This window comes from Ambystoma mexicanum, chromosome 7q (assembly GCF_040938575.1).
Source record: "Ambystoma mexicanum isolate Mex_15411 chromosome 7q, UKY_AmexF1_1, whole genome shotgun sequence".
Classification (NCBI taxonomy): domain Eukaryota; kingdom Metazoa; phylum Chordata; class Amphibia; order Caudata; family Ambystomatidae; genus Ambystoma; species Ambystoma mexicanum.
Window position 1 is genome coordinate 601,019,921 of NC_090941.1, and position 20,315 is coordinate 601,040,235.

The 20,315-nt window shown below is 44.2% G+C and overlaps 1 protein-coding gene across 1 annotated transcript in view; it reads left to right on the forward strand.

The window, feature by feature from the left end:
- The window catches only part of RFXAP (regulatory factor X associated protein), a 77,134-nt gene extending 71,648 nt beyond the window's left edge, over positions 1 to 5,486 (forward strand). Inside the window, exon 3 of the mRNA XM_069640715.1 lies at positions 3,031 to 5,486. Within this exon, the coding sequence (XP_069496816.1) occupies positions 3,031 to 3,138 (108 nt within the window). The 3' untranslated portion in view covers positions 3,139 to 5,486. The remainder of the gene's footprint in view (positions 1 to 3,030) is intronic.
- The last annotated feature ends 14,829 nt before the right edge of the window (positions 5,487 to 20,315 follow it).

The window sequence follows — 20,315 nt, forward strand, 5'->3', positions numbered from 1 at the left end:
GAAAGGAGGATTGTTTAGAGTACCGAGGAGAGAATCCAGAACCGAAAGAAGAGCTATCTCAGTAGAATGGTAAGGACGAAATCCAGATTGAAAGTGAGAAAGAATAGCACTATCAGTGACAAAAGTACGCTCGAGTAGCTTAGAAAGATAAGGTAGTAGGGTGGAAATCAGAAGCTAGGAATGCGTCAGGAGATGTTTCTTAAGAATAGGGATAACAGAGGCATGTTTGAATAGAGAGGGGAAAGTAGAAGATGCTGAAAAAAGAGGTGATCTAGGAAATAAGAGGGGGTAGACTTTAGGGATGAGTGCTGAAGTGACAGTGGGAGAAGCACTAGGATGTGCCTGAGCCAAAAATTGGGCAGAAGCCGATAGTGTAGAGTTTATGGAATGATCAAGGGAAGGAGGAGATAGAAGACGAGAAAGAGTGTGAAATGGACGTCTGGGTTGGGCTGATTGTGCGTGTAAAAGATCTGAGAAATCAGAACGTTTAAGAGAAGGCAAACATCATAAGAACATGATAAGAAAAATAAGAACTGTACTTATCCTCGGTCTTGGATTTCAGCCAGTGTCGCTCAAGGTGCCGGAGAGCGCATCGCATTGCAGGAAGATGGGAAGAAAGCCATGACTGAGGAGGTTTACCAGAAGGGTGAAAAAAAAGAGGCATCCTTTAGGTTTTTCGAATTCTTTCTGTTCAGTCTTCTCTAAAATTCACTGTTTCCCCCTCGGAAGGGGTTGCGCTTGTGTGCTTGCTCATATTACCCGGAGGGGGATTAAAGGATCATTTTTGCCTCTATCGTGAAAATAAAAGTAGGCACTGATGATTTTGAACATGCTAGTTATTTATCATACTGCTAGGAAACCTTTCCTTGTACATTATAAAATGCCTAATCGTGAAAAACAAAGTGGCTGTGTGAAGTCAGTGGATGGACTTTGCTAGACTACAGCCTTGCTAGTATGGAGATATTCTTTAATTCGTTATCATGATCACAGCCCCTTCCAAACTGTGTCCTTGCTTGAAGTCCCCGACCTTATGACACCTGCAATGCTTCTGAGATTGCAGACGACATGTGACTTGCATTGAGCTGGAAAGGACATACTGTCTTTCTGCTCACTGGATTTTCTGACATGAAAATGTTGAGCCAAAAAATACCTACATTGGCTTTTAGGAAAGGACACAGTAACTGATGAGAACACTGAACATTTGGAAGGTGCAGCGGAATTCCATGCCACCCCAGTGTTCTGATGCATATGAAATAATGGGTTTGGGGTGTAAAGGTAAATTACTCACTGCAGCAACGGAGGTGGTCTTGGTCCTTCAGCCCTGGTCTTCGTGATCTGCCATATATGCTCTGATCTCTTTTTAGGGAAACCTTTCCTATAGGTATGAATTGAAGGGGGTGATAGGTTTTGAAGCCAAGGATACTGGAGTTACTAATGGAAAAACCATCCTAGTGTTAAAAAGGCTCAATGTGAAATGAAGGGGACATTGGGATGTTGGCTACCGTTGTAAAGGCCGCTACATTCCTGTTTCGGCAGTGATGTTGCCTGCCGCTGCAAATACTAAAAACACGCATTGTCAAAGCCAGTTGGTCCGACTAATATGTAAGCATTAACCGCTTATCCCTATGTACTTCTGCCATTTGCTATTTATTGCAATGATGCAATTCTGAAGTAACACCCTTTGTCAGGTATTATGTCCTCTGGTGTTCATATTATATGCAAGATATTTCTATTATATACGAGACTTTGCAGTCCTTCATCGAAATCCAAGGTATCACACCATCGGAGGTACAGCCATTAAAAAGCCCATGTACCTGCTTTGCCACCATCAAATGCCCAGGTACTACACCAATGCCCAGCCTTGGTAAATTCCATTATGTTCCATTAGCAAAGAAATACCAGCATCATATAGATAGATAGAGAGAGTGAGTGAGTGAGTGAGTGAGTGAGTGAGTGAGTGAGTGAGTGAGTGAGTGAGTGACTGACTGAGTGACTGACTGAGTGAGAGAGAGTGTGAGAGAGTGTGAGAGAGTGTGAGAGAGTGTGAGAGAGTGTGAGAGAGTGTGAGAGAGTGTGAGAGAGTGTGAGAGAGTGTGAGAGAGAGAGAGAGAGAGAGAAAAGAAAAGAAAAAAACATAAAAAGGCATGTCTGTGATAGCACAGGCCAGTGTGTGCCTTTTGGGTGTGGAAGGCCAGGGCCCGGGTGGACGCCTAGGGCTGTGACCACTAATCTCAGCAACAATGGGCTTTAGCAGAGAGGGAGGGAGGGAAGGAGGAGGTGAAAAGAAAGGTCTTGAGGAGCTTCCAGAATATGAGATCCGGCTCAAGACGAAGTGGGAGGGTGTTCCATTGGAGGGAGCCAGCCGAGGAAAGAGATCGGACACCAGCTCGCATCGGCAAGGAAACCTCTACCTGGTAATGGGCTTAATCCTTTGAGTGCTGTAGGAAATCTTTGAATTCTTGTTACTAGAACAATTAATATCGGAAGAGAGTTTTTCCTTTTTCCACGCTCACCAGGTGATTATGTAATGGGGGACATGGATATGATATGATAGGTTATTTATAACGCGCTTAATACCCAGAGGTTTCTAAGCGCGGACCCGGGGATCGAACCCGTGTTGCTTCGTGTCGTCGTGCTTCCAAGGCAAGCATGTTGCCGCTGAGTTATCCTCCCGAGGTTAAGTATTTATGTTATTTGGTCGCATACTCCTTCCTCTTGCATGGCCGTTTGGGTCAATAAAGATATATGGATGGGTTTGTGGTGGGGTTAGTGAGAGCAGAGTAGAGCAAGGGTTGCCATTTTATTCCTGGAGGCCATCCAATTCTGTCACAAATTGCCAGGTAGAGTTAGTATTGTATGGCTCTTTAACACACTCAGAAGCACCTTTTTCATTAATGTCCCAATATTTTCCCATTTTCAGTTTGAATGCTTGGTCTGTGTATTAAAGCTTTTTTAATGTGTTTCACTGATTGGTGGTAAATTGCTGTTAAACGCTATATTCAACTTCATTCCTTTCTTATATTTTTCCAGTCCTTATTAAGAAGTCCAGAGGTGGTACAGTTTCTGCAAACACAGCAACAGCTGCTCAGTCAGCAGGCATGTGAACAAAGACAGCCATTCCAAGGAGCTTCGGTGTAATTTTGAACAACTGCAAGATACCTTCGTTCATCCTTTGGCTGGATCAGTGGATGTTGTATATATGTGTATATATAGGCCCTGTAAAGATGCCCAGTTGGCTTCTCCATGGAACTTGAAACATGTTTCTTACTTGTGTATTTATTGATTCTGGTAATACACGGAGTCGTAATATTTACCATGTAGACTTCTATGAAACCCATTGTGGAAGTGTTAAGTGCCCGTTATGTGAATTAATTGTATAGCTTTGTTATAGTATTTGAAATTCAATATGTTTTATTGATGGACAAGGTTTTCCATCCGGTGTGGGGATGTCTAACGTAGGCAATGTTGCATGTTCAAATCAAGCATTGTGTTCGTTTTTTCAGTGAAGCAAATATTTAAAATGTGCCATATTGTGACAGCAAGGTTTCATGCAAGAGGAAATGGTTTGGCCAACTAGACTGCCACCAACAGGGGGTGGGGGTGATGTTGCCAGCAGAGACCACGCCAAAATGGCATAGGATGGCAAAAAGTACTTGGATGTGGTCTTGTGTCATGCTTTGTATCTAAAAACAATCTAATATACAGAAAGGTGAAATTTGAGCATGTAACATAACCTGTTTCAGTATTGCTTTAGTGAACATGTCAAATAACATTTTTTATTTTCATGTTTTTTTAAGTTGGCTTGATATTCAACTCTTAATGTGAGAGACTCGTGTAACCCCTCTCTTTTTCATAGTGTACCACTTCTCTCTGTCTCCAAATGAAACCAGCACAGCAGGAGAATTGAGGTATCACGACTCTTCTGCTAGAAATCACTGCTTTTGGGAATGAAGTCCAATACAAACATGAATCCCTTTACCCACAACATACATTGTTCTTTAATGAACACGTTTGCTCAGCATGGCCCAACCAGGGGACCAGGTTTGTGGGACATTTCACATATTTTGGGCTACACAATGTGAACCCTTTAATACCTTTTCACTAGTTGGAAGTACTATGCAGATATGGTATACCACATTATCATTATATTTGAAAGAGTAGCAAAGAAACCTGCACTAGAAGGTTCTTTCTTATAAAGAAAAAAAAGAGAATTTTCAGTTTAAACGTCTACTAGAAAGATTGGTCCAGTGTGGGTTTCTTTACTATACACATTTTGCACCATCTGTTGAAGTCTACGCAACTTCAAAAGATAGAATGTTGCACCATCCCTGCACACTAGCGCCTGTTCGTCCAATACAAGTTATAAAAACTTGCATTTTGTGTGATTTTAAAACTTCTCTACCACAATGTCAAACCCTTCTTTTGACATATTGTGAGGAATATTGTTATGGTTGGCAATCCAAAAAGCATAGTCCTTGCATGTGCTAAGGTCCACCATGCAGATGTAATTGATTAAGCAAAATAATAGGCAGCCACATTCTTTGTGTGGCCTCATTCTGCATGTGTGCTGTTCAGACAGTGACCGATGAAATGCTATCTGCTCTAACAAATTCGAAATATGCTGAGGATGCAGTTGAGGACACGTGACTTCTTATGAGAGGAAATTAAAATATTTGACACACAGGAGGTCTGAAGCACAAGGAGACTGTGTTTAGTCTAAGATCAAACCTCTGGCTAAGTAGGCAAGCCCAGTTTATGATCCAGATCTTCAGGAACCAAGATTAGCAACTTTGCACTTTGCTAAATGTCCCTTATTTCCGCTTCTGAAATGTATTTTTATTTGATATACCACTCTGTGCTGTAAGCATTACCTCATTTTCAATTGAAAAGGGGAAGCATAAAGATATTTGGGCTGGATCACGTAATCATGAGCAAGTAGAGGAACCAGGATTAAAATCGTTGGCATTAGCTCACCAAAATTATAGGGGTTGTGTTGGTGACATCAGAAAACCTGAACACCTCATTGACCTCAAAGGAAGGAGCATGAAATGATCCTCTATGTATTAGAAACCTGAGACTGTGGCCTGTCACTAAAAAGGTAATTTAAGAGCTGGGTGTTAGTGCTCATTATCAAACTACCAAAAGCTAAACGCATTCTAATGTTTAACTCATCAGTTGTTATGTTGGTAAACCACAGGTGTTACAAATTCACTCCAAACTAGTTGCTACACCACAATGATGCCTCTCCTATTCATTCAGACCTTCTGGTTACAAAGTCGTATGTAGCCCCCAGACAATACCCTCCCCATCAATCTTTTTGGCCTAATATTCTTTGGTCTGGTGTTCATTAATCTGTCTGTCAAACATTTTTTTTAAGAATGTGTAAGCCTGGATTAGAACCTGGATCTTCTGGTTGTAAAGTTGACAACTTCACTGCTATACTTCATCCTCTCATGTTTCCTCTCCAAAATATATGATTTAATGTAGCATGCGCCACTAGTTTATTTCTCAGCATTCCCACGTTGACAGACAACGAAACTGGGTGGGGTGGGATCAAGCCTGATTTGCATATGGTCTTTCCCCTTTTGTAATGGCTTGGCCGGCGAAGAACGATGGACTGGCGGGTTGCCCAGAGCAATGCCAGAGGTTAGGATTCATTCCAAACCTTCCAGCCATCACCTCTTTTGTCTTGCGTAAGTCACCCAGAGTGGGACGGGTATGCCCAGATGTGTGTCCCGTTCCTTCTGGGCCTAGAGACCCAAGCTACGGCTCTCGTGCCTGCTGGGCTTAGAGACCCAAGCTACTCCTTAGTGATGAGGTCCAACAAGGCTGAAACTTGTTTGGAGATGCTTGTGGTCTTGTGCAGAAGGGGACTGCCCCTTTTGTGCTTTATTCTGGTGTTCATTGGTTTGTCTGTTAATCATAATTGGAAAATTAGAAACAATAGCCACATCCCTATTCCATTGTATAATACCCAAAGGTAACTTCTGTCATACAGGACATGAATCTTTCTACCTTTAAAAGAGGAGTTTTGGTTACTTTCCAGTGATGTGTCTTCTACCTCCTGCCTTTTGTTCTACAAACGTGCTGTGGGGTTTTTGTGATCCCACCCCCAAACACACATGAGGATTTTCATCAACATCTTGAGTCATTTTCCAAACCCCTGGATTGGTAAAAAGTGGCTGTGAAAGGGGCAGTAATGATTACTCCCAATTTTGACCAATCTGGGGGATTTGTAGGATTTGTTAAGCAGTGTTGGTAGTGGAGCACGTGCTTTGATTGAGAATTCTCCTGGTTTACTGCCATGCAGCTGGTGGAAAGCAAGTAAATTTCTATGGAATCCTCCTGTTTTAATCGCCTAGTAAAAGGAGGTGGATTTCATAAGAATCTATTGTAAATGCTGCCTAGAGTCGTTAATTGCGGGATACCTTTTTATTTATTAAGTATAATTTAGCCTATAGGGGATTTTTATACATACACAACAAGTAAAACAAATTAACAATCAGTTTAAAATATTTCTGCCATAAAAGCTATTCATATATATGATAAGTTCATATTAATACATACATTAAAAACACGGGTACCAGGTTAAGAATCTATCAACTCCAAAATTGCTGTATTTGTGTACTACATCAATAGGGGCCAATGTGCCAAGACAATCTATTTTTGGACTTAAGTATACTCGGTCTGAATATAATGACTTGGTTTTGTTGACATTTATATTAAGGTCATTAGCTGCAATATATTCATTTAATTTGTTTAATAGACTTTTCAAGGCCTTTGGAGTACTAACCAGGATGACCAAGTTATCGACGTAGCCGAACTACTGAATTCGAGCATCACCAAGGTTTGGAGGATTACCATCAGGAGAACACAGCTTGTGGGAGAGATCCGCAAGTTATAAATTGAATGATATTGGCTCATGGATGCAGCCCTGTTTGAGACTGCCAGTAGTTGAAATGCCATCAGTTGTTGCCCCTGATCGTGGTTGTCTTACTCTAACACTGGTATGTGAATATAGCGCAATAACCATGTTAAGTGATCCCAAAGGGATACCCCATTTTTGCAGCTTGCGCCAAAAGCGCTCGCATTGAACAGCCGAAAGCAGCGCTATAGTTGTCTGTTCTCTAATGCACCATACAGCTTCCACTATAGATGTTAATGCCAGAAGATTGGTCATGGTACTCTTGCCTTTTTGAAAGCCTGTCTGTTGGGGTTATGGGGGGATGAATTTACATTTCGTGGCCCAACTATCCAGTTCTTGTAATGGGGCTCGTGCAAAAGTCTTGGCTGATGCATCTAACATGCTCATGTAATACTGTAATTATCATTAATGTGCGGACCCTTTTCATAAACTGGAACAACAATGCTTTCCTGCCATGTGGCAGGGATACAGTTCAAATGGGCAATGATTTTAAATAAAGCAAATAGTTTTAGAGTCCACAAAGCTGGATAAAGGTTGATGATGGCATTAAATGTCCTGTTGGTGCCAGGCACGTGGGCATTTCTTAAGGATAATGGCTGTCGGAGCTGACTTCGTAAGTGAGAAAATACTTGACATTTGAGAAGTCTATGGGGTGGGGGAGGTCAGCCAGTAAGTTTCATCCTACAGTGGCTGCTACATACTTTTCCTAGACAGTTCTGGACGCACATGCAAGAAAAGGTAAATTTGAATTGGTTGGCCTTACTGATTTCCAAAAGGCTTGTGAGTCATTATTTGTTTTCTTAGAATTAGGGTGATTGCTAATAGTTTCACTATAGGGTTTATTAGATATGATATGTGAACTCTGGGAAGAGGGCGGAAGGGGATGTTTAAGGGTGGACACTGCCGAGGAGTTCGTATCTACTTCACGCATCCCATAAGGAAAAGTACCTTTAGTATTGATTTTTCGAGTGCCGTTAACCACGGTCTCTTCCTGATGAGGTTGTCCCTGTGTGTTACAAATAAGTATCTGATTGTTATCCGATTCCCGAGATTAAAAATCTTAGGAATCCTTCAAAATCAACAGATCGTTGCTTGACCTCAAATCAGCCGCACCACCAACATTATCATCAGGAGTTGTTGAAGGCTTGTTAATCAGTTGAATTATTACTAGCTAAATAGGAGTGGATATCTTGCGTACCTAGGCTGTTGGCTTTGAATAGAATCCCAATAGTCTTCAAAAAAAAATTTCATGGTTTAGTTTCAAAGTTAGAATGGGATTTTGATTTCTTTTTTGGAGTGATGTCGACTATATAAAAATTACCCTTCTCATTAGTAACTAAAGTAGAAGTGGGTTTATTACTGTTCTTTGAACTTACTTTATTTAGGCTAGTAAAAGGTTGTAATTTCAAGCCTTTTGTTTATTTTTCTTATTTTTTTGGCACCTTTAGCTTACAGTAGGGAATACTATTGTCTTTTTTTGTTGTGGTGTTGCCAGCTGCGCTACATGGTATATCTCGGTTATTGTATTCATCAACATCTATAGAGACCACATTGAATCACTTGGAGCTGAGGTGTTACCTGTTGTGATTCAGTTGTGGTGATGGATTCATATAAAATGATTCCTACGTTAGTAGCTGGTTTCCTTGGGTCTGATAGTGTTCAATAATAGTGAATGATTGGTAATGGTTTTCTGTAAGCCTTTGCACAATCTAACTAGGGATGTGAGGAGGCAGTCGAGAGCCTGGAATTGTGGACAAGATGAGGTGACATAATTATCATCTCTACAGAGTTTCCTGTGATGCCGGGAAGATCACCATTGTGTATAGTGGAATTTAAAACAGACAATTGAGGTGTCCCCAGAAAACTAGCATTCATTAAGTTATTATTCACCGGATGACGTATCTCTAGGTCATTTGCAGTTAAGGTTTTAGTTTTCAAAGTTTTACTGATGTTCTCATCTGCCAATGCGTTACCTAAATTATCCACACTAATGTCAGTGGTGCAGTCATGCTGATCAATGTACACAGTGCACTGGGGAGGAATGATAGATGAAGAAGGATCAGTGGCCACAGCTTGCTCAGAAGAGGACCCTATATATTCGGGCAAGTAAGCCAGATTGGTACAATTAACATCCCCGCCAGAACTGGTAACCAGATCAACTGAGCTGGTGGGCGGGAAGTGGTCACTGTTGGAGGAGTAGAAACAAGTGAAGTTCTAATACCTGGACTAAGTTGGCTTCCTAGGCACACCATGGAAATTGAAAGTGAATTCTCAAATCTCCCATTTATAGTAGGAGATGTTTTTGTTACTGGAGGACAAAGGTTTTAGAATCCGCTTTCTATGCCATAGATGGAAAATGACTTGATAGATCTAAGTTTTCGTAGGTTGTTGGCACGCATACTGTGAGTCTTAGTGTTTGAGTGTGCAAGAGAGGCAATCGCGGTTAAAGTGGATAACGGGTGGGACACCCTGCTGACCGCATCTTTGGTAGATTTCTCGATGAATCTACAGTGGGCCGTTGTCTCCAATCCAGCATCATCCAAACGCTGACACCCTTTGTGCACCGCTTCAGCTCTATGGCTTAGTTTGTATCAGGAGGAGGTGGTTCGAATGGCCTGGAATGCCCAACAGTCACCGCTGCACCCACAGTAAACTCTGCAATGCAGGTAAGAGCAATCAAAATCCATGCCGCCTCGGTAAGAGAAAATAAATCCACCTGTGGGATTAATTTACACTTTTCCTAACATGTAGCAATTTCACCTGTGTTTGTCTTTCATTTTCCACTATGTGGTGGACTGAATTAATATTGTTTAGAGGATACATTGTTGCTCAAAAATGTAAATGGAGCAAGCACCTTGCATGCAATTTCCACTTTGGGGAACATGAACCACCTAAATTTTGCAGCCTCCCATTTCTTTCCCAAAGACCTCATGGTTGTTTCCCTGTAACTGTCCAAAGCATTCTGATGTACTTCCTGGAAATTATCCTGTTTGTTTCCGAACTCATTAGAGGACACCTTGCTTTCAAGAGGATTTTCATATGGTGATAGATGTGTGCCTATCTCTAAAACAGTGCCAGCTTCTGAAAAAACTATACCCTTCTGAAATTGCGTTCCATCTCAAAATGTATGCCTCTCAGACGCCTCTACCCCAATACCCCCAGAATTGTATCCCTCCGCTTACATTTTCTCCTTGGGGAAAGTCCCTCTCCTGAATGGTGTCGCCCACTGTATACTGTGTCCCTCTCGAACATTGTGTCACATTTTAATATTGTGTGCCTCCCTGAAATGGTGCTAACATTCTCCCCTTGGAAATTACCTCTCCAATATTGTCTTCCTTCTTTAGGGTGTTCCTTCAAATGTATATCCACGTTCACTGAATATTGGGCTCCACAATGAAAACATGCAGGGTGACTCAAATGAGTTGCATTGATTTTTATCCTCTAAAATATTCTTTCCATGAATCCATTTACTGATGTTATAGGAATTTGGCTAAAGTGTGTTTAATAAAATCGGAATCAAGTCTGGTTAAAAACAACACAGATAATGCTCCAATTTCTGATATACCCTCAGGGGGGTGCATGGTCTTTTCAGGCCGCACCAAGGGGGGGGGGGGTCTGTTCACTTCGTCGGGGGCTTTCTGGTGGGGGTGCTCTACCGACAGTTCGTCACGTTAGGACGGAGCGACTTTCTGTGCATTCCTGCACCCCATGATGGCCACCCGCTCTTCATAATTTGAAAAAGGTTGCATCTGCCTACATAATTATAAAGGGGTTGCATCTACCTGCATTATTTTTATGCCACATTTACTGAGTACTGCTGTTACATGATCAGAAATTGAATCTGCAAAGGGTTGCATCTGCCTGCATAATTTTAAATAAAAGGTTGCATCTGCCTGCATTCTTTTTTTTAAGCCACTTTTACTGAGTACGGCTGTATTAGTAAACCTAGCTAGTGACAATTGTGCAATCATGCAGGGTGTAACTATCCACCCACCCCAACCCTTTTTGGCAATGGCTGGTGACCCCCCCCCTATTCCGTGGAAGGAATGGAATGGGTATTGGGTGAACTACATGAATGCAGTTGACAACGATAGCTTCACAGCAATTAAGAGGAAGGAATTGCTTTTACACTCATTGGGTCCTGAAGGGCACAGGATTTACAGAGACTTACCACCTCGCAGGGTGGGTGAAGGTGATGGAGAAGGCATGGATGAATATGAGCAAGTGTAGAGAGCTCTAGATGATTACTACCAGCTGAAAACTAATGTAGCTGTCAACAGATACTATTTATATACGGGGAAACAAGACAGCAATGAAACAGTGGATGAGGATGTGAATGCTCTTAAGAAATTAGCAGTATCGTGTAACTGGCAGGGGAGTAACACAAGAGGAATTAATTACGGACCAAATAATCATCCATACAAACAGCAATGTTGTTCAAGAAAGGCTATGGTTGTGTGGGGATCCCTCTCTGGATGAAGCTATGGCGATCGCTAAAATGGTCGAGCACAGATTGACGTGCAGTAAAGCTATTAAGGAGTGAGAAAAGAACTTGCCCGCTAAGGTGACTAAAGTGAATGCTGTGAAACCTAAGAAGAGTTCTAAGGATGCAACGACGGTCAGAAATAAGGTCTGGAAAAGCAAAGAAGCTACGAAAGTCACTTTTTAAGGAAGTGTTTCCGATGTGCAAAGAAAGTGCTAATTCTCAATGTTATCCTGCATTGAAGGAGAAGTGTTCAAATTGTGGCATGAAAGGGCATTTTAGCGTTGTGTGTAGAAATAAGAAAGTTAATCAAAAAATAAGATGTGTGCAGGAAGAAGATGATGAGAAACAGGAAGTAGAAGTTGTTACTATGGTGAGGAATGGTGATAAGAAGAAAGCCCCCAAGAGAATGTTTTCTATTGATGGCATTGTTTCTGAACTTACTGTAGATTCTGGTTCACCATATACCATAATTACGAAATGGGAAGAGCTGTGTAGAAAGGGATATAATCCTGTGTTGAAAAAGCCTGATATTAGCAATCCAGGTGCATTTGAAGGTTCAGTAATACAAATATTGGGTTATAAACTCGCCCTTATCAAATTCAAAGGTAGATTTGCTGAGGTTAAGGTTTACATGGTGTCCAAGGGAGTGAATGTTTTGGGTTGGGGGGAGCAGGTGATACTCCAAATTAAGCTCAACCTGGGCAGTAAAGAGCCTATCTCGATTGTTGTAGCTAACTGTGGGAAGAGAGAAATTAAATATGTCAGAGGGAAGGAGAAGGAGTTGTTCCCTAATGTGTTTAATGAAAGTATTGGAAAATTGCAAGGGTATAAGCATAAAATACAGTTGAAGGAAGGAGTTCAACCAATGTCGCATCTGTAAGGCACATACCTATAGCGTTGAGAGAGGACATCAAAACAGAATAGCACAGATTGAACAGTGAGGGAGTGATTGAGGAGGTGGATGCGTCTGAATGGGTGTTTCTTATTGTTGTAGCTAGGATACCCAATGGGAAAGTAAGGATATGTGAGGATTAGCGGGAATTGAATAAGGCCATAATTGTTGAGAAATATCCCCTACCCGTGATATCCTAAATGGTAAACTTAATTGCTGGTGCAGATACCTTTTCCACAATTGATTTGTCCTCCACATATCATCCAATACAATTACACCAAAATTCCAAGAACTATACCACTTTTATCACAGCATTTGGTATTTACAGATATATTAGGATGCCATTTGGGTTAGCTTTGGCTGCTGCAGATTTTCAAAGGATTATGACACATTTGTTAGAGGGTATGCCAGGAGTGTATATCTTTCAAGATGAGATTTTGATATGCGGACAAGGTACAGGGGAACATGATGAGAGGTTGGTTAAAGTTTAGAAAACTTGGATGAGAAAGGTCTGACTCTGGAGCACAGTAAATGTAAGTTTGGTAGCCATGAAGTGGACTATATGGGGCACGCATTTTCAAGAGGGGGATATAAACCAAAATTTAAAGCGATGGAGGCCATTGAAAAGGCACCTTATCCACATAATAAGGAGGAATTGTGTTCCTTTTTTGGGGTTAGCCGAGTATTATAATAAATTTGTGGAACACTTTGCTTAAATTACTCAACCCTTGAGAGTGCTTATAAGGAAGAACGTGAGATACACTTGGACGGAGGAGCATGAAAAGATTGTGGATGTTGTAAAAATATGTATTATGAAAGCACCATTATTAGGAGGCTTTGTGCTGGGAGGAAGTACTGTTACGCTCACCTGGTCTCTGCGGTGGCGTTGGGCCATGGTTGCAGCCCTCCCTGGACTTGGCTTCCCTGGATCAGACTTCTTCCCCTGTTCCAGTAGTGTGGACTGCGCTGGTTGCTGACACTGCCCCTGAGCGAGTACGAAAGGCCGTGAGAATGCTGTGGTCGGACCCTTCTTCCCAGAACGAGATAAGCATGCGTTTACCCATATAGTCTCACCTGTTTATTTATGAGGATGAGCTCTCCGTCCTGCTTCTCAACTGCAGGGGTGCTTTTAATGAACCTAGTTTCTTCACTGGTCCATGCGGTGGTAGCCCAGACCGGCTGCGGCTGATCCACTTCTAAGGTAAGTGTTTCTCAACAATGATTATTGTCCATATCCTTTTGCAATGTCTTTTTTCCAGGATTATGTCCGTAACCCTTGTAATGTCTTTCCTTCTCCCCAGTAGGTGGTGAAGGGCCCAGCAGAGTCGCGGTGTTAGAAGCGAGTCCAAATGGGGGCCAGAGGAGTTACGATGTCCCAAGTAGAAGGTAAATTTGGTTCTAAGGTCAAGGGCGAGGAATGTGTTGCGCGTGACCTTAGCGTAAAGTCTTTATGTTGTTTCTAAACTTGTTTGTCCTTTTTTCCTGCAGGGATGGCCTGGCGACATCTGAAGAGAAGCAGCTATCCGAAGGCCTGCAAGTGGTTTCTGGTTGGATGGATTCACAAGGATGCTGAACGAAACGAGCTCCCGCGTAGCTTAGACGCCCGGACTAGGTGAGGATGCGCTCCGACTGCAGTGACTACTGGAATCAGGTAAGATGTGCTTCAGGTGATGGTTTTGCTGGAATCAGGTAAGATGCGAGCTGGAGATGATGTTGATGGTGTCAGGTAAGCTGCGCTTCAAGCAATGGTATTGCTGAAATCGGGTAAGAGCGCTTCAGACGGCGGTGAGCGTTACGCTGCTATAAGCAGACTAACACGAAGCGCATGCATGCGGGCGGGGCAGGCTTAAATAGCCTGGTCCCAGCCACACCCCTTTGGCACCGCCTTATGGCCCCACCTTGCCGCACCCAGAGGATGCTGAACGTACAGCCCAATGTTTTCCTATGTTCATGCCCGACCTGGATGCACGTGGGGACCCTGCAGGGGCGGAAAGAAAACGTGCACCAGAAATAAAGTGTGCAGCGCACACTTTCTCATGAGCCTGGTGCCTTTGGCGCCAGGACTGGGTCCACCTGGACCCTTTATATGATGGAACTAGTGATGCTTGCCCAGTGGCCATGACAGCACTCCCCCCTCAAGGCCCCTCTCACGTGGGTTCTTCCCCCAGGTCCTGGTTTGGTGGGATTGTTACGATGGAATTGTCTGATTAGTCGTGGTGCATGGATGAATTCAACAGGTTCCCATGTGCAGTCTTTAGGTCCATAACCTTCCCAGTCGATCAGGTAGTACAGTTTAGATCGCACTATCTTGGAATCCAGAATGGCTTTGACTTCGTATTCCGGTTCTCCTTCTATGATATCAGGCTCGGGTGGTGCCTTAATCCGAGTATCTGATTTCATTGGTTTCAGGAGAGAAACATGGAATACTGGATGGATCCGCATATTGGCTAGTAAATCCTAATTTCATGGCAGCAGGGTTAAGGATGGGTTTGATGGGATAAGGTCCCAGGTACCTGGGACAGTGGCTCGGGTCCTTTCAATGGAATGTTCTTGGATGCAACCATACCTTATCTCCGACTTGGTAATGCGGGGCCTCTCTTCGATGTTGGTCTGCAAACTTTTTATGTTGTTCTTTGGCTCTGGTCAGGTTTTCTGTTGCTTCTTTAAGGGTTCGAGTAATGGTTTTATGCAATGTGGTAATTGCTGGCATTTTCAGTTCGTCAAGTGGATCAAAGGAGGACGTTCGAGGATGTCGATGGTGCATTGTGTAGAATGGGGTTTGCCCGGTGCTGGTGTGGATAGAATTATTGTAGGCAAATTTGGTTAACCAGAGGATACTTTTCCAGGACTACTCGGTGTGTTGCAACATACATATCGGGTATTGCTCCGGGGTCTGATTGATTGATTGATTGATTGTTTATTTATATAGCGCCTATACACAATGTGTTTCAAAGCGCTTCAAGGAGGGAGGGGAACATAGGAAAATACAGTTACATTCAGTTAAAGTCCTTGAAACAATACAGAATGTGAAAAACAAATATCATACTAGGCCTGTCGACATTTCGGATAGTGCAAGTGCATAGAACAAATAAGGCAAAGAGGGAGGGGAAAAGAAGAACAGAACAAGCAGTAACATTACTATGTCTGACGACAATTGATGTAGTGCAAGAGGTATACAATAGGAGGGGTGGGAGGGGGTTGGGCGGATAAGAGTGGGAGAAGGAGATGAACAAGACACGCTACTGCGCAAATTTGTCAGCAACAAATTAATAGAGTAGGGGAGGGGGGAGGAAGGAGAAGACAAGGAGGGGAGGAGGGGAGGAGGAGAGACAGACAAGCTGCTATCAAGAGTCACGAGAACAAATGATAATAGTAAGTGCTTAGTGGAGGGAAGTAAGAGAGGAGGGAGAAATAAAGTGAGGTGAGGAGTAGGAAGGTGGCAAAAGAAGAGGGATTTAAGGAGGGGGGAGAGGGCAGAAGGCAGTACAATCGGGGCAAGGGGGTACAAGGACCTAAAGGGGGGGCACGGTGGCAGGGGGGCACACAGACACTCAACGGGTGGCAAAGGGGCAAACAGACACTCATGGGGGCACACAGACACTCACGGGGGGCATGGGGGCAAACGGGGGGGCAAGGGCACACAGACACTCACGGGGGGGATGGGGCACACAGACATTCAGGGGGGCAAGGGGGCAAACAGGGGGGGCAAGGGCACACAGACACGGGGAGCATGGGGGCACCCAGATACTCATGGGGGGGCACACAGACACTCATGGGGGGCATGGCGGCACACAGACATGCATGGGGGCACACAGACATGCATGGGGGCAAACAGGGGGGGCAAGGGCACACAGACACTCACGGGGGGCATGGAGGCACAAAGACACTCAGGGGGCCAAGGGGGCAAACGGGGGGGCAAGGGCACATAAACACTCACAGGGCTCCTGTTCAGTTTGACCATCGGTTTGGGGATGGTGACTCGTGGATAGCCGAAGGTCAATTTTGGCTATCTTACAGCACCTCCTCCAGAGAGCTGGGACGAATTGTGTTCCGCAATCTGAAATCAATATGGACAGGAAACCGTGTAACTTGACAATTTGTTCCAAAAATACAGTGGCAAGAGCGGAAGCAGTGGGAAGGCCCTTCAATGGAATAAAATGCACCATCTTGGAGAATAAGTCTACAATGAACAGGATCGTGTTAAAACCGTCACAAGGAGGAAGATCGGTGGTAAAGTCCATAGACAGGGTATGCCATGGTGCTGGTGGTCCAGTCAATAGACGCAGTAACCCTGCGCGACTTAACTTCTGGGATTTGTGTTGCGCGCAGACACCACAAGTTGCAATAAATTGAGCAAAGTCTTTTCTCCAGGTTGGCCATCAATAGCTCTTTTGAATTTTGGCCCGAGTCTTGGCAATCCCTGGATGTCCTTCCACTAATGATTTGTGGTAGTTTGCTATTATTTGGTTTTGTATTTTCTTGTCCTGAATATATAGTCTTCCTTGAAAATAGGGTAGGTCATTTTTGATGGAGTATTGGTCTCCCTTATCCAACCACTCCAGTTGAGCTGTTTGGTTCATCCGAGATTGAAAATTGGTCTTTCAGTCCTCCCAACAGGCAGTTGCAGCGATCTGGTTTCGGAATCTGTTCTGCTGGAATAATGGCTCTGGCTCAGATGTTGTGAAAGCTACTTTGTCCTCACCCATACGTGACAGGGCGTCTGCTTTCCCATTACGTACTCCAGGTCTGTAAGTAATGACGAAATCGTATTCAGCAAAGAAGAGAGCCCAGCGGAGCTGGCGCGAGGATTGGGCCTTGGCAGTTTTCAAGTATTGCAGATTACGGTGATCTGTTATAACTGTGACTGTGTGTCTTGCCCCTAAAAGGTAGTGTCTCCAGGTTTTGAAGGCTCCTTGATTGCTAGTAGTTCCTTGTCAGTGATTGCATAGTTTAATTCTGGCGCAGAAAACTTAAGGGACCAGAATGCTATGGGATGTAATTGCCTCGTGTCCAGGTCCTTTTGTGATGGTACTGCTCCCATGGCTATGCTGGAGGCGTCCGTATCGACCACACATGGCAGGTCGGGTCGGGATGCCAAAGAACTGGTGCTGTGGTGAAGGAAAGTTTCAATTCCTGGAAGGCGTTTTCTGCTTCGAGGGACCAGAAGAATTTCTTATTTTTTTCTCAGTAGGGAAGTGATTGGATGAACTATTTGTGAAAACCTTGGGATAAACCGTCGGTAAAAATTGGCAAATTTGAGCACACTTTGTACTCCTTTTGTGGATGTTGGGGATGGCCACTGGAGGATAGCATCCACCTTGCGGGTGTCTATGTGAACTCCTCATGGGGTAGGCATGAAGCACAAAAATTCAACTTCCGTGACATGGAAGAAGCATTTTTCCAATTTGGCAAACAGCCGATGCTGACAAAGCTTCTCCAGAACTGTCCTTACATGGCCAACATGATCCTCCTTGGACGTTGAGTATTTAAGAATGTCATCAATGTAAACGAGTATGCAAACGTCCAATAATTTGTGAAGCACATCGTTCATGAAGAATTGAAAAGCGGCTGGTGCATTACATAACCCAAAGGGCATGACCTGATACTCGAAAAGTCTGTTTTTGGTTCGGAATGCCGTCTTCCACTCGTCTCCCTTTTTAACTCTGACAAGGTGGTAGGCTCCTTGTGGGTCCAGTTTTGTGTAGATTTGTGCATTCTTCACCTGATCTAGCAGCTCCGGGATGAGTGGCAGGGGATATCTGTTTTTTTACTGTGATTTGGTTCAGGGCTCTTTAATCTATACAAGTTCTTAAATCGCCCTCTTTCTTTGGTACGAAAAAGAGAGCCGAGGAGGCAGGAGACTTAGATGGGCGGATGACTCCGTTAGCTAGGTACTGATCCAGGTAAGACTTCAGATGCTGGTTTTCTTGCTCTGTTAGAGCGTAAATTCTACTGCAGGGGATTTGCGCTCCGGGCACCAGATCGATCTGGCAGTCGTAAGGTCTATGTGGAGGCAGGGTGTTTGCCTGCTCCTTTTGGAACACGTCCAGGTAATCCAGATATTCGGGGGTAGGGAACCAGAGAGCCCAGGATAGATTTTGTCTTGTGTACCTGGCTCTTCACGCTTTTGTGGTAGCAACGATTGGCGCATTCTTGAGGAAAGGTCAGCACTCATGTTCGCCAGTCTATCTTGGGGTTATGGGTTTCCAGTCAAGGCATTCCCAAGATCATTTGGAACTGAGGAGCCCCGATAAGATCGAAAGAGATGTCTTCCCGATGACCATCCTGACACATCAGCATGACTTTGTCGGTATGTTGCATCACTGGGCCCAATGAGAACTGAGAACCATCCACTGCTGCGACGTTTTCCGATTGTAGCTTTTGATGGAGGGGAAGGCCTATTTGTGCAACCAGATATTAATCAATATATCTTGTTAGATTAAAGGTAGCAATATAAGTCAGCAGATCATGATTTCCCTGTCTGAGGGACAATAGTTTGTTATCCAGGGCTTGTCCTTGAGTGTGTCTAGCAAACAATTTCTCTAGTTCTCGGAATTCTCCAAAGTTTCAGAGTAGAGGATCATCCTGATTTACTAATGGTATCGACCAGTCTGCTGCGGTACCTCCCAAGTGTGAAAGTGCAAAGGCGACCCTTGCGCTATCGTTAGGAAAGGCCACAGGACGGCAAAAAAAGTCAAGGCGACATTGGTTCATAAATATGGCATACTTGTTAGGATCGCCGGTAAAACGTTTGGGCAGGGCCAGTGGCACTGCCCCTGGGAGCACCACTTGAACTGGTGGTGATGGCTGCGGCATAGGAGTCTGTGCAATTCCAGGTAATGGAACCTGCCCGGCCTGTGTCTGAAGCATCTCGCTTGCCAAGTCATCAGTTTGTTCTCGGGCTACAATAGGGTCCCTTCTTAAGGCATTTGTTTCTTGTCTGGAGGCATGTACTTCGGCCCGCAGTTCCCCCAGCAATTGGGCCAACTGGTCAGTTTCCGAGGTGTCCATAACGCCCAGGCAGAGATTCAGAGTGGCTTCGCGTTCTGTTACGCTCACCTGGTCTCTGCGGGGACGTTGGGGCACGGCTGGAGCCCTCCCTGGACTTGGCTTCCCTGGATCAGGCTTCTTCCCCTGTTCCGGTAGTGTGGACTGCGCTGGTTGCTGACACTGCCCCTGAGAGAGTACGAGAGGCCGTGAGAATGCTGTGGTCGGACTGATTTCCCTCAAACCCTTCTTCACAGAACGAGATGAGCATGCATTTAACCATATAGTCTCACCTGCTTCTTTATGAGGTTGAGCTCACCGTCCTGCTTCTCAACTGCAGGGGAACCTTTAATGAAACTAGTTTCTTCACTGATCCATGTGCGTGGCAGCCCAGACCGACTGTGGCTGATCCACTTCTAAGTTAAGTGTTTCTCAACAATGATTATTGTCTGTACCCTTTTGCAATGTCTTTTTTCCGTGATTATTGTCCGTAACCCTTGTAATGTCTTTCCTTCTCCCCAATAGGTGGTGAAGGGCCCAGCAGAGTCGCGGTGTTGGAAGCAAGTCTAAATGGGGGCCAGAAGAGTTACGATGTCCCAAGTAGAAGGTAAGTTTGGTTCTTAGGTCAAGCGCGAAGAATGTGTGGCGCGCAACCTTAGCGTAAAGTGTTTGTTGTTTCTAACCTTGTTTGTCCTTTTCTCCTGCAGGGATGGCCTGGCGACGTCTGACGAGAGGCAGCTATCCGAAGGCCTGCCGGCGGTTGCTAGTTGGATGGATTCACAAAGAAGCTGAACGAGACAAGCTCCCGCGTAGCTTAGATGCCCGGAACAGGTGAGGATGCGCTCTGACTGCGGTGACTGATGGAATCAGGTAAGATGCGCTTCAGGCGATGGTATTGCTGGAATCGGGTAAGATGCGCTTCAGGCAATGGTTTTGCTGGAATCAGGTAAGATGCGCTTCAGGCAATGGTTTTGCTGGAATCAGGCAAGATGCGCGCTGGAGATGATGTTGCTGGCGACAGGTAA